Below are 18519 nucleotides of genomic sequence, written 5' to 3' on the forward strand. Positions count from 1 at the left end.
CCCATCGAAAAACGTTTCCGCTTCGAATTTGGCACGTGGCGGGTAAATATTGATATCTTTCGACAGTTACTGACGTTTGTCAGTTAATTTTGACAGTTGACACTATTGATTGATCAGGTTTATTTTCGATGGTTATCATCACCCCTTTGGACTACGCCGCTGTTGCCGTTTCGTGGAGGAAAATTGAACCGGAAAACCCTGGAAGGCCATATCAACACACACTGACATCGAGGTCTAATATATATGTCAAACTTAGGCAATCAGAAAGAGATTAGTCGAAGGCACAGACGTGAGCACCATGTGGAACGCGGCCATTTGTTCTACCTGTTACTCTGTGCCCTTTTCTTATTCCTCCCCGTCTGTGTGCGTGACAACGAGCGCCCATGCGGATTCTAATTACCCGCGGAGTTTGATTTCTATCATTTGGGGGGTAATTTCCGGGTTTGTGAGGGTAGTTTCGAGTTTTGATGGATTTTCTGCTTCGGTTTGAAGCATCGCTCGGTGAAAGTTGGCGGTGGTCTTCGTTGTGAATGAGTAATGGCGGTCATTTGTAACTGGGTAACATTTGGGGGTTTTTGGAAGGGGTGGTGGTTAGCCTGTGAGCTTTGGTATCGATATTCGGATCAAGAAATCATCCAATTTCGAAGAAATTGAGTAAAAAGAGGAATGAAAGTCCTTATTGGTTTCATAGTAACTAAAAATGCCATTCAAAAGACTATACAGGGTGAGTCCTTGACTCGTACGAATATTTCAACAGTAGATTCTTGAGGTCAAAAGAAACACTTTTTTCCTACACCATTTTTCCGATTCGTCTCGGTTTACAAAATACAGGATGTTGAAAAACCATAAAAAATGTTATTTTCAGTTCTGCCTCACAAAAAGTTTTTTCGAATGAAATAAATTTCGGAATGAAGTTTATCGTTCATTTGATGAATCTTTTTTGAACACAAGATATCACCTACGTCTCCCAGTTTTCTCATTATGACCATTACGTACCATAAAAATACGAAAAATTCAAAGAATCCAACTCTTGAAACTAAGTTGGACTCTATCTAATGAATATTTGAACGTTTTTTGAAATAAAAGTATTCTTCATATTTTCTCGTATAATGCGCCGTTTTCGAGTTATTTGATGTTCAAAAATAAAAACTATCTGGTTGAATGCAACTCTGTTTAAGAGATCCAAAGATGTGTATTGTCATAGATTTATCTTGGTATTTTGAAGGGAATTTTGTTTCTTCAGGAGTGGCATAGCTCATTATGATAACTTAAACTGGCTAACTCTTTTTATCAGGGACGAATCTGAATAATGGTATAGGAAAACAGTATTTCTTTGACCTCAAGAATCTACTGTTAAAATATTTGTACGAGTGAAAGACTCACCCTGTATATAAACTGTCAAATAAGCTATGTTGTGTCCATATCACCAAGACGTCACATAAGATATTCATCACATAGAACATTGGCTGTTTTTAAATAGAAGGAACATTATCATCATCTTGAGCATTAGCAGCCTCTCGTAGTCCCCTCCTGGACATTCCTTTCCTCAAACATCATTTTATGGTATCCCTGAAATTTCAAGAAAAGGTGAGAAAAATGAAAATATAGAACAGCTAACTTGTTCAGCAGACTTGTGTGTGGAAAGTTCGTGAAAACTAACACACAGAGAGCAACCACAGCAAACACAATTCTCCTCCATCAAATTACGCTCCCATTTTTCCGTTTCGCGGTTGAACAAGACCCGCCAAATAATTCATCACTTGACCGATATATTATTCAACAAAACGAATTCACATATCGGACAATGGGCCACAAGGGAACGACTCTTTGAACTTATGTTTATCGAAAACATGCGCTCTAACCTCCGTATGCCAGCTTTTTAAACTTTAACGATGTATACATACGTGTGACAGGGGACAATACCTTTGTTTCGCATTCTGATGTGTAATAAACAGAATGCCGGGGGTGGAACTGAACGTTTAATACAAAAGGCTTGCCAGCATTTATCCGGTCTTCCTTCTGTCGGGTCTCCTCATAATGAGTAAATGGTGATGTGGGGTTCACCCACTTTTGGCCGCGTTTGCAAATTACCTACGTTGTAACACGTTATCGGTGAAGAAGTATTGTTGAACATTTGGACGATATGAGTGACTGGTTCATGCTGGTATGTTTGTCATTGTTGGATAGATACATATTCGTTTGACTGCTACCATCGAAGCCTTCAAAACCTAAAACAACATTCTACCTCTTCCACTATATCTTGGCTTCATTCCTTGAAAACTGCTACAATTCAGAACAGGTATGTATGCCCCTGTATCCCTTAGACTTCATACCACCCAACGAGTTTCCACGATTTCAATCTCTGCTTCGACCTATTTTTAAATTTATCTTCTTGAGAACGCACTCCTGTTTCGGAGTCGAGCCTGCATGAAAACGCCATTAAGAAACCTTCGTCAAGTATTAATTAGAACACAGTCACTTTCAGCACGCCACTCCGAGACGTCAGTATTTTGAATAACTCTCATAAAAATGTCCGCTCGTTGATTTGTGGACTTGCAGCCGAAAAATAAATAATTATAGAGCATATCGGAGCGAAAGAAGACTTGAGTCATTAATTAGATGTATGAATCATAACGTTTTCACGTTCAGGAAAAGAGAAACATGTCCATTTCCCCAATTAATTCCAAGATTTGAAATTTAATAGTTGAAAAATGAAAACAACTTTCAATCTCAGTGATAGATTCTTTTTTCTGTCGTTGACCCATCAAGAATAGATAACCAGAAAGAATTTTGGCTGCATCATGATTTTGCTGAGAAAAGAGGAAGTATAACATGATGTTTTATTATGGTTTTTCTGAGAAAAAAGGGACAGAAGTGTTTCGTATTTTCGTTAGAGTATTAATACGTGTGGTCCCTTCTCCATTTTGACTGGTGAATATTCCATGCTTGTAACGCATATTTTATACGATGCTTAAAACAATTTTCATGATGTATCTAACCCGTTGTGTTATTATACAGCAGGGAATATTTCCAGCCATCGAATCAATATTCCATTGTTAATTAATATAATAGTAGGGTTTATGAATATTCAAAGTCATTACATCAATATTAAAATTTTAATCAAAATTAAATGTTTGGAGTTCTTGTATTTGCGTTATTGGTCAATAATGGAATTGCAGTTATCTGAAATTTTCCATCATGGACCCGTAATGCTACGTTTGTGAGACCGCATATACGGCGGTATGGTAAAAATCCCAACACTTTGACGAACTATCTGTTGATATAATGAAAATTCTATTTGCGTGATCGAAAATGTGGAATAGATGATATTTGATCAGGATACGTGGAAATTCATGGCAGAAACAGTCCATTTCATGGTCATTTATGATATGGTTATAAAAATGAGTGGAGCTAATTCTAATTCTAAGCTTGGAGGAGCAGAACTTTATAAATTGGAACCAGATGGGTTTTCAAATTTGAAGCAAGTTACATTTACCTGAAACTTCAGAAGAATAATTAGGCAACGGTCATCAATCATCGGATGATTGTAATGAGACAGTAACTCCATTCGATTGCAACAATTTTCCGGGCAAGATTGAATATTTTATCTGAAACTGTGCACCTGAACACGTTTCCTTCCTAAATTAACTTTACCGAGATACGACCAGAATTATAATGAAGGCAGCCGAAGATTGACACTCAATTTTCACATAGTGGTATCAGACTCTGCTCGGGAAATTTATCGATAAATTACGCCCAAGGCTGGAAAACAAGGCTCTGCTGTATTCTGGTAATTCTTGTTCGTCGTTTTGTAGCAACCCAGTATCGGAAAGACGTTAAGAAAAAATTTCAGAAATGAAAATCTAGAATTTGTTCATCCACGAAGAGTCATTTCACTGATTGCTGAAAAACTGATCGTTTTTCTCAATGGATGGCACTCAAGAATTCAAGAGGATATTGGGGAGGATATCTACTTTTGACACTTGAAAAGAATTTTCAGATTAACTGTATATATACTTGACAGATACATGTATATATGAATTTTTTTTTCAACAGTAGATTCTTGAGGTAAAGAAACACTTTTTTTCTTTACCATTTTCCGATTCGGACCTGAGCCATTTTATGTTTGAATAATGAGCTATGCCACCCCTGAAGAAACAAAATTCCCTTCAGAATAACAAGCTAAACCTATAACAGAGTTTCATTGAGCCAAAGTACCGAATTTTCCGAATAGCACAGATATTTTTCATTTCTGGTCATCAAATTACTCGAAAACGGCGCATTATACGAGAAAATATGAAGAATACTTTTATTTTATAAAACGTTTTAATGTCCAACTTAGTTTCAAGAGTTGGGTTCTTTGAATTTTTGGTATTTTTCTGATACATAATGGTCGTAATGAGAAAACTGGAAGACGTGGGTGATATCTTGTGTTCGAAAAAGATTCATCAAATAAATGAAAAACTGTAATCCGAAATTCATTTCATTCGATAAAACCGTTCGTGAGATAGAACTAAAATAACATTTTCTCACGGTTTTTCAACAGCCTGTATCTTTTAAACCGATCCGATTCGGAAAAAATGGTGAAGGAAAAAAGTTTTTCTTTTGACCCCAGGAATCTACTGCTGAAATATTTGTACGAGTCAAAGACTCATCCTGTATACGCCATATGAATTTCTCATGCGAAATGATCAAACGGAGAATACCGTGTAATGATAGACGAAGTGAAGACTAACTTATCTACTCACCGGGCTTAATGCGGTACGGAATCTCATGGAATATTAATTTCCCTATTATAATTAAGCTTTTCAAGATCGCGTACGTTTCCAGCGAAACGAAATTACATGCTCGGGAAGTTTGAAATAGTCGTAGTCACAAAATCGCTGGTTGGAACTGTTTTAGCAGCCTAATGACATCTGAAAATTTGGCCAATTTATCTTGGTTCACGAAATATTCGTTTTTTGATGTCTTGTTACCTCTTGGAAAATGAACGGAGTTGTGGACTGGAACCTGTCTTTGCTGAAAGAGTATCCGAATCTTACCCTGCTCACTACTCGTTCTGTCAATCCACAGTAACGAAACAATACTTGGAGCAGACGCCGCATATCCGAAATTCATTAATGCCCCCATTTCCTCAACCCACCCTAGTAATGACATTCCGAAAATACCGTGACTTTCAACAATTCCTCCGGAGTTCTTCGTTTCGCGCGACAAGCTGGAACTAATGGCATTTTTAAAAAGCGCTAAATATGCAAACACCGTCTCGAGTTTTAATAACAACGAAAATTATATTAGCCATCAAAATTTCGCGAATTAATTTTTATTGCCCAAGTTTGTCCTGTCCGAATGGCAGTCAATGGCGGCAAATGGAATCCCGGAAATTGTATCAGCGGGTAGGGGAGGGAGGGAGTGACGCAGACTTCATTTCGAGGGTTGAAATTGGTCCTATTCTTCGGTATTTATTGTGTTCCGTCAGGATCTTGAATGAATGAGGCTTATTCGTAATGTTCTATTATTCATTTAAAAAAAAACCCAAAAGTATTTGTGTTATGGTCTGGGAAATTCTTAGGACATCTTTGAATGTCTACTATACAGGGTGAGTCTTTGACTCGTTCAAATATTTCAACCGTAGCTTCTTTAGGTCAGAAGAAACACTTTTTTCCTTTACCATTTTTTCCAAATCGGCTCGGTTTGAAAGATACAGGATGTTGAAAAACCATAAAACATGTTATTTTTAGTACTATCTCACAAACGGTTTTATCGAATGAAATGAATTTCCGAATATAGTTTTTCATTTATTTTGATGAATCTTTTTCGAACAAAAGATATCACCCACGTCTTCCAGTTTTCTCATTATAAGCATTAAGTACCATAAAAATACCAGAAATTCAAAGAACCCAACTCTTGCCACTGAGTTAATCACTATCTAATGAATATTTGAACGTTTTGTAAAATAAAAGTATTCTTCAATTTGAGGTTAAAAAATAAAAAATAACTGTGATATTCGGAAAATTGGGTACACTGACTGAATGCAACTTTGTTTAAATGATCCACAGATGAGTAGTGTCATAGATTTAGCTTGTTATACTTACGGGTGTCTTGTTTCTCCAGGGGTGGTACAGCTGATTATGAAAACTCAATATGGCTACATATTTTTATCAGGACCGAATCAGAAAAAATGGTACAGGAAAAAAGTGTTTCTTTCGACCTCAAAAATCTACTGTTAAAATATTTGTAGGAGTCAAAGAGTCACCGTGTATAATCCGAAAATATTTCACACTTAATTGTTGATAAATCTCGATCCTCGCATGCTGCACCCTTATTTAAACACCTTTCAGGATCAGATTAGTCGAACATGAATTCAGAAGTACCAAGAAAAATAATCGAATCAATATAAAAATTCCGTCTAATAAAGTTGCCCACGCTGACCCTCTTATCTGCGATTAACGTGCCAAAGTTACGAGTTCCATTCCTGAAAAACAACATCCCCAATAGTTATAAATTTGCATCGCAACCCCCGACCCCGTGAAACCCCACAAATTTGCATTATACAGCGCAATAATGCGGGATAAAAACGAAACTCAATCGAGCTGGAACAGGTAACGCTAAAGATCGCAGAAACGCGATAAAGAATGAAAAGACGAGGGGGTAGGTATTGTAAATTAGCAGGGGGGCCGCCACTAATGACCCGCGAAGACGTCATAAACACGTTGTTCTTTTGTTATTGCGGATTTCCATTTTGTCGGACGTTCCTCGCGTTGAAACGACGAGAAATCACGAGACGCACAGTGTTCACGACACCTTTTGATGAACACAATTGGATTTTTCGATACAATGGACGGCTCGACGCGTTTGGTTCTTAGGTTATTAGTGGAGGTTGCATCAGACAGGTACACCAGTGGGTTTTGTGCCCCGTAATTGAGGGCGAGTTGTTCCCGCATTGTTATCTGTTGCCGAGACAATTTCGCTCGAGATGATGAGTATTGTCGATGTTCTGCGGATCTGCGTTTTCCTGGAACCTTCAGGAGGCTGCATTACTCTTGATGTGTCTCCCTGAAATGAATCGTGGTCATGATGTGCCCCAGAAAAATGGAACAAATCGGGAGAATAGAAGAAAAAAGTGGTTTTGTCGTTGTTGCAGTTCATCCTACTGCTGTAAATGCTATAGTGTCGAAAAAGTACAGGGACAGGAGGAGAAAACAGCCTTTTTCCTCTTGCTTGAGGCATCACGGGCATTCTGGAAGCTAAAGCTCAGAGTGTTTCAAAATCACGACCTCAATCCGAAGACCAAGACAGCTGTTTACAAAGCAGTCGTCCTCCCAACGCTTCTTTACGGAAGCGAAAGCTGGACGCCCTACAGGCGACATATTAAACAGCTTGAACAAACGCAACAACGTCATCTGAGACAGATAATGCACATCAGATGGTTCCACAAAGTTTCGAATGCAGAAGTCTTGCAACGCGCGAGTTGTACAACAATTGAGACTCAAGTAACGAGGGCCCGACTCAGATGGAGCGGTCACATTCTGAGGATGCAAGACACAAGACACCCCAAAATAGCTCTGTATGGCGAATTGACAGAGGGAGCCTAGAAACCAGGAGGCCAGTATAAGCGGTTTAAGGATACACTGCATCAATCCCTAAAATCAGTTAATGCCAATCATAACTGGAAACAACTAGCGTAGGACAGGTCATAGTGGAGGTCTTTGGTACATAGTTATAATGGAGACTCGAGAAGAATTCAGCGGCAGCCAGATCTGGTTGGTGACTATCCATGCCCGGAGTGTGGCAGGATCTGTAGGTCACGGTTGGGTCTCTTCAGTCACAGAAGGAGACACAGTCGCAGTTAGCCCAAAGAAATTGTTGTTCTTTTTGTTATGTCTTTTTGTAGATTAATTTCCGGTGACGGGATACAGCAATGAATGAATGAATGAATTCTGTAATGGTATAGCAAAGCTTTGTTGAAAGAACTTCTCGAATGTGCCAACTGCACTATACTCCATTCACTTTCATGAAGGCACTCGGTTGGCCATGGAAATTTGACATATTCCACACTGTACAGTACGAAAAATGTGAGGTTATGACTCTTGTCAAAACATTTTTGGGTTTTAAATCGGAGCTATGTTGTCCGTTTTCCAACAATGTGAGTTTACTTCAGACAATAAATGAATTCGTCACATTTAACGTTTATACAAACTGTTTGAAGGGTTTCCTAATCTAGTTTTTTCCATAGAAAGGACAAGAGATCAGTTCTGTGATATATTTTCCTTATTAGCGTTTCGAAAGTATTATTTTTCATACGCAATGATGTTTGGAAAGTAGTACTTTTCCAGAATCGTGCGGAAAAAAGCCCAGCTATTCACTTTCGCATCCATCATAAAATTTTGGCATGTCTCTATGCACCAATCATAAACTTTTGGCATGTCTCTATGCGCCAATCATAAAATTCAAACGTTTCTCTATGCGGCTGAGCGCACAAAAATATAATTTCTTATAACGTCAGTTTCAAAACGATAAGTCCACGGCGTGAAAGTGTTTGATTTGCGACAGTACGAAAAATATTGTGCCTAACTTATGTGAAAACTGCCTTTCCTTCACTCGACAGCTTGAGTCTCTTCCGAAAAAAGAAAACAACTAAGTTTTTGCTATGGAAGATAATCAAATTATCGATATATAATATGAAGTTACTTGAGAAGAGTTATTGTTGGTTTTTTCTTCGACTAAAGGCTGTTCAATTGAAGAAAATCAAGCCAAAGATAAAAAGCATCTGATGCAGTGGTGGAGGGAATGGGTATCTCTCAAAGGAACTAATGGATTATTTCAAGAATGTTGAATTCTTCAACAAAAATCATCATGCATTAATGGAAGTCAGAATAGGTAAAGGGCCAAGAGAATATCAATTAAGATTAGTTGTGTCATGACACATTAACGTCATTTCATGAGTGCCAACCTAACCTAACCTTACTACGTTCTAATTACACAAACTTTAAAAAACGATTTTATGGAAAACCGAGTGCTTTTATGAAAGTGAATGGTGTATAGATACGAATACACTCCCGGTAATAATAAAATGATCATCATCGCCTCACAATAATTATAATCCCCACTTTGGGAGACTTCAATAGAGGGAATCCTCCATTGCGTCGAGAATTAAATAATCAGAATCTAATTAATGTAATTGGGTACAGAAGGCACCTCCCAATAATCCCTTCCGCTAATGGAGATAATTAATAATTATTGATTATTAATCGAACTGTTGGCGTCTATCTAGACAGACGCGCGCGGATGACATAGTAACATAGTTAATTACATCTCTTCTTTTCCATCTGGATCATTCATCCATTGTATCCAGATTACGACTAGTCGATTCAGTAAACGTATTGTTTGTCGTTGCTAATTAACGATTGCCATCCCATATCTTCGTCGGTGTATTCCAGCGACGTCTGCGCGAAACGATACTTAATTATTCCAGTTTCTTCATCCAGATGGATCAGAGGCACCAAAATCGGGTGTTCGAACCCTGATTTATATTTGTCAAATCATGATGTCGGCAGTAATTAGGATCGGTCGACAGATGTCGCGTGCTACGATAAATCATCGCATAATGACCTCCACAGACCTAGGGAAATACTTGAGATAGTTTGGTATTACATGTGTCGAACTATACACTACTCCAGTTTCGATGAAGGTAATTTCATGATGTGGAACTGCTTAGCCTGTAAGGGGCAGGATGTTTTTCAGCCAGAGTATTCGTTATTTAATTGCATTACACCAGAAAAGAGTGAATCTGAATCCATTCAACAGGGATCTATAGACGTTACGCATGGCCTAGGTGACATATATCTACCTGGCGATAGATGGCGCACCCATGTGTATGTCTCATAATGTAACCTCAATGGGAGTCCACGTTTGCTTCTGCATATAGGTGTGTTTAAGTACACCTGATACGGTTCTGGTTTCGTCATAAATCTGGCAATTAATCCCCGGAGTATTTTAACTCGGATTTAGCGAAAAATAAAGCGCCGTTGGCAACTGAAAGACGTGAAGGATTATGTGCTGATATTACTCAGTCATTGAATATATATCATGCTGGTTATGTGTCCGTTTCCTTGTCTGTTACATCCAATTGGAATCTCTCCAAGTGGTGCGTACTTGAAGTTCGAAAAAATGGGTAAAACTCGAAGTTTGCCCCAGAAAACTTTTAACGAAACGCTAAATGGATCGAGTTCTCCGAATAATTTCACCCATAGTAAACGCCAACGACTACTCTAGTCCAATATAATATGTTTTCATGTTTTCAATAAATTACATCCTTTTGATCGTGCTGGATTCTAAAAATTGGTAGATGAGGTGCTATATTGGTCGCTATTGAACTATATCGAATATGGGTCATGTCCAAATGACGGTTTCTTTCAATTCTTGTTGATATTTTGCAACTTCTTGATTCCTATATTTTTTTTCTAGGTTACTAAGATGATGTCCTGTTCCTTGCCCATTGTTCCAGTGATACAAACCCTCCACAACGGCCACACGGATTTTCCCTTACATATAGGTCTCAAGGTAAGCTACAAAAGATTCAAAGTTTTTTATTCTAGAAGAAATGAGTTCCCCCATAAGCGGGTCTTCTCGGTAGTTTTATGGATCAGCAATTATGAAGCCATGGGTACGAATCCCACCTGGAATTAATAATTTTTCTGCGTGTCGTCCATATTTCTTCATTTATCTTTCTGATTATATACCAGAACACTCCGGAATCCGTATTGAACTTCCGACATAACCAAGAAGCTTTCGGATTAGTCCGAGAACTTCCACGACTTCTCCTACGGCAAAAATAATGCCGAAACAACTCAGGCTTTCACATCTCTCGATTATGTTCTCGGTGATGCTCTGGTGTAATCCCATCTAAAAACCCTCTTTAATGGTCTCATCAATGTGAACACTCTGTGACCGCACTCGTTCACGCTCTAGTTAACGTCATTCACATGTACTTAAGAGTCCAGAAGTCCAATACAACTTACGAGGGAATAGAGTTGCACCGAAAAACTTCTGTATTTCGATGTACGATGCGTATTTTGAACACTTCGCTACGGTTTATGTCCACCCTAACATTCGTTGTAGAACCATCGTGAGAAAATTGATATTTCTTGCAGGAAATGAATTCATGGCTATTTCACATTGAAAAACGATTGTGTCTGTGTAATTTCGTGTTATTTCTAAAGTACCAGGCTTGAAATGAAGCATTTCGTTCAAAAAGTGGATTAAAAACATAGATTGTGACGGCTAAGTTGTAAGAGTCAGTTTTCAAAGATCCTTCTGAGAGAAATAAAGACGTGTCACTAAAATCTAGATGATAGATCTGGCGTTTACGAAATGTATGTTAGTACAAACTCACAATACTCACATCATTGAAACAGGAAAATTCAACACTTTCTAAACTGAAGATTCACATGTAAATCATCTTCTCAGTTCAACCGATAACCACAGACAGATTCGTGAATGACAACACTTCATTGAACATTAACTTATAGACATACAGTTCATAGAATCTCACCTGCACAGATGCCATCAATATTCATCGATTCATTGAATAAACATCACAATGAGGTAAACGAGTGAAGTGATAAAATTTAGTGCAACTTGATGCTTCGAAAATACGGGCAACCAATCTTGATGATAGATCTGGAGTTAACGAAATGCATGGTAGTACAAACAATCTCACATAATTGAACAAGGAAAATCCAACACTTTCTGAACTGAAGATTCTCATGTAAATGATCTTCTCAGTTGAACCGAGAACCACAAATTCGTGAATGACAACACTTCTTTTCACCAGTTACACATAGACATACACGCCATAGAATCTCACCTGCATAGATGTCATCAAATCGATTCATTGAATAAATATCTCAAGAAGATAAACGAGTGAAGTGATAAAATTTTGTGCAACTTGATGCTTCGAAAAGACGAACAACCAATTTTTTCCGAAAACCCTCATTCGTAGCCCAGGAGCTCATACATATCCTTGACGTAACTGTCGAACCTTCGGTCTTTTGGGATGAACATAATGACAGGTATGTAGCCAAAATTGAATCTGTTCCAAATAAACTTGAATATCTGTTCCTCGATATTTTATTGGGAAACTTTGGTAATTGGCACACCGGCTAGCTGACGTTTTTCGATCCTGTATTCTGGTCGAATTTGTTGAGGGAGAAGGAAATGGAAGGGAATCCGGGTAGGCGTGAAGAAGTCCCAGAATCAGATAAAGCAGCAATTATCCAGGATCCACTGTTGTTTCTGCTCGCTTCAGTTAACCCCTAATTTCGGTGGATTACTCAATTAGTAAATCGTTATCATTTTTATTTGTTCTGTCGAACTTGTTCCGGGATTGTTCGAGATGGAACTTTGTCATCTTCGTTCTGTTTTGTTCCAGGTGACGAATTTTGATCCAGACATCTTTCTCTTTCGTACAATCTTGTCTGACACTGTTTCAACCCGCCTGAAATGGCAACACTTTATTTTTTACGTAATACACTCGTTTCATACGAAGAAATTTTTATTTCGTGTACTCTGAATCGACTTACTTCCACAAGAGAAAATATTTTTTCCTTACCATCCGAATACTGCATTCTAGAATACGCTGCCAACAAAGGCCCACTGAATATTTCATATCTCCCCACGTGCAAACATCTATTGTTATACGAAAGTTCGCAAGATTGCCTCAGTCAAAATCAACACAACTATTCAAATATTCAGAACCGCATACGTCCCAACTGCGATACGTTACTGCAGAATGAGTCATTTTCTCAAAGGAACAAACGTGAGGTCCAATGAAAAAGCAGTAAATTTTCCTGGCACACAATGCCCCCCAAATTACCCGGATAATGTTAGTTAGGTATTCATGGGAAATGGCAAGGATTCCGGGAAGAAAATAGCTACAAATCTACAAAGTTTCAACGTCGGTTTGTTGTTTTCAGGGACAGGGGGTTAGAATATCCGCGAAGTCGATCGGTTATACGAAGATTCATTGAGAAATTCTTAGCCTACTATAGAACCAAACAAAATTTCAATGTCAAAATATTTTATTACTCAACATATTCTCCTCTTCATTGGATACATTTACTACAGCAAACCTGCAACGTCTGTAGACCTTTAAAAAAAATGTTTCTTCTTGCTTAACAAACCAGACCTCCACAGCTTTTATTAGCTGCTCGTTGGAAGAAAATTTACGACCTTTCAAACTTTTTTTCAGTTGAGGAAAGAGATGATAGTCGGATGGAACCAAATCTGGTGAATAAGGGGGTGTTTTAGTAATTCAAACCCTAAATCACGAATTTTTTGCATGGTAACATGAAATTTGTGTTCAGGGGCGTTGTCCTCCAAAAACAAAACACCTTTGGATAGCTTTCCTCGTCTTTTCTCTTGAATTTTTTTTCCGTAGAGTGGTCAGTAATGTCGAATAGTAATCTCCGGTTATTGTTCTGCCCTTATCCAAAAAATTACTCCATGGCAATCCCAACAAACTGAAGCAAGAACTTTTCCAGCAGATTTTTGGACACGAAACTTCTTAGGTCTTGGAGAACCAAAGTGTCGCCATTCCATCGATTTTTGCTTTGTTTCTAGGTCGTAGAAATGTACCCAAGTCCCATCCATAGTAATAATTCGGTTTAAGAAATCGAGCACAGATCGAACGCGATGATTCTACCCTTGCACGCTTTTGGTCAACATTCAAACATTTGGGGATCCATTTTGCAGCAATTTTTCTCATGTCCAAATTGACGTGAACTATATGATGAACGAGTTCATATGAAATATTCAGTGCTTCAGATATCCGTTTAAGCCCAATTCGACGGTCTGATAAAATCATGTCATGAACTGCATCGATATTTTCGGGGACTGACACAGAAACTGGCCTTCCCGATCGGTCATCATCTTCAATGGAAAATTTACCTCTTTTGAAGCTTGCAGTCCAATTTTTCACGGTCGCATATAAAAGACATTGATCACCAAGGGTATTAAGCATATCAAAAACAAGTACTTGGTGATGGATCGATACTCCAATTTTTCGATTTCCTCAATTTCGGTGGACATTTTCTTCATTTTAATTCATTGCGTAACTCTGGTTTACTTTTTTGTCCTCAAACTTCACACTGACACTTCTAATGAGTAATTGTTCGTTGCTGTAGTAACGCAATATTTTTTTTATGCATGAAACTGGTCGAGGCTAACCTAACTAGATATCAATACATCCTCGTATGTTTCTTCCAGTGGTGAAAATTGATGCTACATCTCAAAAACTACTTGGTGTAATTCCCTCTAAAGAAATTCCTAATTGATAGCTTTTTATGACCGTTTATTTATGATTCTATTGAAAAATGCTATGACCGATATATTCCTGAAGGGATATATCATGTTTCAAGAGGGGATGTTGGAGGTCGAATCAATTTTTTTCCCAAACTCAAGCCCTTAGTACGACGCCCTGCTCCAAAACCACACCGAGCCCCAAGACGCCTTGTTCCTCCGCCAAACTTCCCGAAACTTCCCCGCTGGAAGTTCACCTCCGTTCATAATTACCGCTTTAATTATTAATCATATCAAGCTCTTACCGAATTTCGGAGAAAGTGTTGCCGGATTGGATGACTCCGGCGTGTGCTATCAATGGGAGGTCCCTTATCTTCACGTGAGCCTTGAGTCGTTCCTGCTACCTCCGACAACTACACGCAACTTCATGCCGAAGGCAACAATTAAGGTTGGAAAGTTGGATATCCGATACTATCGATTCGTTAGACTCTCTTGCTTTGAAGTCATTAGTTCTTGTAGACGAGGGAGCTTCTTGTTGCAGCTTGAACTTTGAGGACAATCGGGGTTGTGATATCCAGTATCCTTGCTCGAAAAATTACAGGGAGTGAGGGAGAATATTCGGGACTTGAAGAATTTTTGAACCTCGCCTATATTGAGAGTAGCTCAGATAGAAAAATATGGTTTTCCGGTGAATTTTCGAAAAACTACGAGCTTGAAACATAAAATGAATGAAAAAGTAGCACAATTATGAAGAGTAAGGTACTTTAACTCGACTAAAAGAAACTAAAAGAAGCTCATCAAAGACCCCATTTCAAGGTGACTAAAGGGTTACGCAAAAAATTCAAATCTTCGGTATTCACTATTGCATAGTATTGGGGCTTCATTGAAAAGCCCCAGCAATGACCCTGTTATGCTCATCAACAAAAGGTTTCTCCATTTCTGGCACAAAAAGTCAGGGTTGCCACTTGAAAACAACCTTTCCCCCATCGCAAAGGGTGGAGGACAAGCTCCTCAACCATAATAGCAGAAATTGAGTCAATTCAATTAAAAATTACCTGCCAGCATTCTTCTACAAAAAAGAAGATATAAATTTCAAAAACACTTGGATTTTATGTATCTGGAATGTCTCGAAAAGATGATCATAAGGTTAAAATTAGATTTTACCACTTCTTCCTTGACCCAGAAGCAGCAATACCCTCCCTGATGACAGAGGCCCAGCCTCATACACTCCCAAATGAAATAATCATAACATTCATCCCGAACTTCCTTTTTACAACCCCAACGCGTCTCCCGCGGGACGTCACACATGAACCACTGTCCCAAGTTTTTATATCGTTCGTACATGACGCTCATCAGGCTTTCCGCAGATACAACAGTTATAATTCAACGTCCTGTGCCAAGTTCCAGTTTCTCTCCCCGGTCGGGAGTGCGGTATACCCGTATACCTCACCGTCCTAGAGGCGTTCTGGTGACAGATCGGAGGGTCATGTGGAGACGTCCGATATCGGTCTTTAATTGATCGATGGGGCTCGGGGGAGTCCCCTGCCGCGCTGAGGATCAGGATGTACGGTGCAGACAATTCGCGGTGAAGATTTGGGACATTTGGGTTATTGGAACGTTTGAATATTTCACACTTTGAATGGTTTGGTTGGGATGGAGGTTTAAGAGACTAATGATGGAGATTTTAGGGGTCTTGCATGGGTGTTGTGCTTGATGGGCTGCGAATTTGTCAGATTGAATCATTCTTCGATCAATTGAGACGAAGATATTGACGTTCTAATAAATGCCAAAAATATAGGTATTGAGATTTCAATAAAAAGCTTTCTCACAAAGTATATACAGTGCCAGACTTCGAATCTTACAAATATTTTATGAGTAGATTCTTGACGTCGAAAGAAACACTTTTTTCCCTTACCATTGGCTCGGTTTAAAAGATACAGGCTGTTGAAAAACCATAAAAAAAATTTAATTATACTTCTATTTCACAAACGGTTTCATCGAATGAAATGAATTTCGAAATATAGTTTTTCATTTATTTGATGAATCTTTTTCGAACACAAGATATCACCCACGTCTTCTAGTTTTCTCATTATGACCAATACGTACCATAAAAATACCAAAAATTCAAAGAAGCCAACTTTCGAAACTAAGTTGGACTCTATTTAATTAATATTTGAACGTTTTTTAAATGAAAGTATTCTTTATATTTTCTCGTATAATGCGCCGTTTCGAGTAATTTGATGTTCAAAATTTAAAAAGTATCTGTTCAATTTGAAAAATTGGGTACTTTGGCTGAATACAACTCTGTTAAAAAGATCCACGTATGTGTAGTGTCACAGATTCAGCTAGTTATTCTGAAGGTAATTTTGTTCTTCTAGGGGTGGCACAGCTCATTACGACAATTTAAAATGGTTTTTATCAGGTCCGAATCGGAAAAAAGTGGAATTTTCTGAGCTTAAGAATCAACTGTTAAAATATTTGTACGAGCCAAAGACTGACCGTGTATACTGGTCAGAGGATGCTCTAGATTCTAGATTGCATTGCACTTCAAAATAAAGATCTATTGTGGCATCTAAGTCAAAATGATTGTTACTGTTCAAAATCGCTGTAGGAAGCTTAAAATCTGTTTATCGTATATCTCTTTTACGAGCTCTATTATATATCTTATGAATCCGAATCAGGTGGAATTTAAATATTTGGATTAGAGACTATTTAGAGATATACAGACGCCTACGCCACCTATCGCCAAGTAGACGGATGTGCTTTCTAGACCATGCCTGTCGTCTGCAGATTCCTATCAAATGGTGAGTATTGAATAGAATCTCCATACATTTAATACTCATTTGTGGTAAGTGTTATCTACCATCGACTAATCGGAAACCTCCTTCCAATTTTTTTTCTTTACCCGATGTAAAATATTGTAGGAGATAGATATCGACTTCGGGAGGAATCAACGCATGTGTGAGGTAGGCTTCTTTTTCCCCATTTCCTCGTCGAAATTCCGCCAAAATCGATACAACCTACCCAAGAAGCAGCCCCGATCATAAAAACTTACTCCGCCATAACAAACCCGAAATGTTTGAGGATCCGACCGAAACGCAATTCCGCCCCGAAGTGTACTCCCGATTCCGAATTCTTATGCCCACTTTCCATCCATTCAGAGGCCCCCAGGGCCTCCCTAGAATTCCCACGGCCCCCTCATTTCCAACTGTGCCGAATTCGGGAAGGCATAAATCAAAGTTTCCGGCTGCCTACCTGGACCTGTTCCGCTTTAGGACGTTCCCCGTCGGTTTCGGGGGGCGCTCAGCCTCCCCAATTCCCCCCGTCTGTTTGAGGTATGGTCCCCGATGGGCGAGGAAGTGGATCCTCTGCATTAAATTGTCCGTAATCGGAAATCCCTCACGACACCTCGCATAACTAGGGCGGCTTGTACAGATCTTGGACGATTCGCGGAATTTCGTTTGATTGGCAGGATTGGCTGGGTATTTTGTGGATGACCGGGAAGAAACTGTGGATTTTTCGGAATGTGTGGATGGTTGATCGAGCTTGGAAAATCTTTGGGAACCATGAAGACACCCACGGTCATTGTCAGAACACAACAACAACAAAGAAACTTCCTGACGTGCCATAAAAAGCCGGCAAGGTTGTAATTCCTAGAAAAAAATAGATTTTTCCCACTCTGAAAGGCATTTCCGTACTTCCTGACTGTCACAGCATACATTCGGAGTGAGTCTTTGACTTCGAAAATCTCGATTTTTTGGTCAAAAATGAACAAGGGGTTAGACCCCCCTAAAACGACCTATTTGCTACTCTGTCTGAAAATCAGGATATTCTATTGCTATCTTAGGAAATGGAGTCATAGAATTTGTTTTGAAGATTCCAGAAAACCAAACAGTTGATGATTCAATAAAGAATTGCACTCCAGAGAGCTATTCGATGTCAACTCGAAAATGAAAAGTGGAAAAAAAAATATTTTCTCCAAAACTGGGCCGGATATTTGAAAGTTTGGTATGAAAATATAGGTTTTTGAACACTCTGAATCTATTGTAAAAAATTTCGAAAGCCTATCTCTCTTCGTTTAGATTTTCATCTCGGAAATGGCATATTTTTCGAATATTGCAATTTTCAATCTGCGATATCTCCTGTTATATTCGTTTGATCCAATTGGGATTTCTGGTTTTATAATCAGCATTGCCAGGGCTTCCATTCAAGTACAAAAAC

The 18519-nt window shown here is 38.7% G+C and overlaps 1 protein-coding gene across 4 annotated transcripts in view; it reads left to right on the forward strand.

Moving 5' to 3' along the window:
* LOC123314484 (polypyrimidine tract-binding protein 1) overlaps positions 1-18519 on the forward strand; it is a 270957-nt gene that overhangs the window by 106603 nt on the left and 145835 nt on the right. For all 4 annotated transcript variants that reach the window (XM_044899796.1, XM_044899802.1, XM_044899797.1 and 1 more), the window contains one exon: positions 10465-10560. In XM_044899796.1, the coding sequence (XP_044755731.1) occupies positions 10465-10560 (96 nt within the window). The remainder of the gene's footprint in view (positions 1-10464; positions 10561-18519) is intronic.

The sequence above is a fragment of the Coccinella septempunctata genome, chromosome 5 (genome assembly GCF_907165205.1).
Source record: "Coccinella septempunctata chromosome 5, icCocSept1.1, whole genome shotgun sequence".
Lineage (NCBI taxonomy): Eukaryota > Metazoa > Arthropoda > Insecta > Coleoptera > Coccinellidae > Coccinella > Coccinella septempunctata.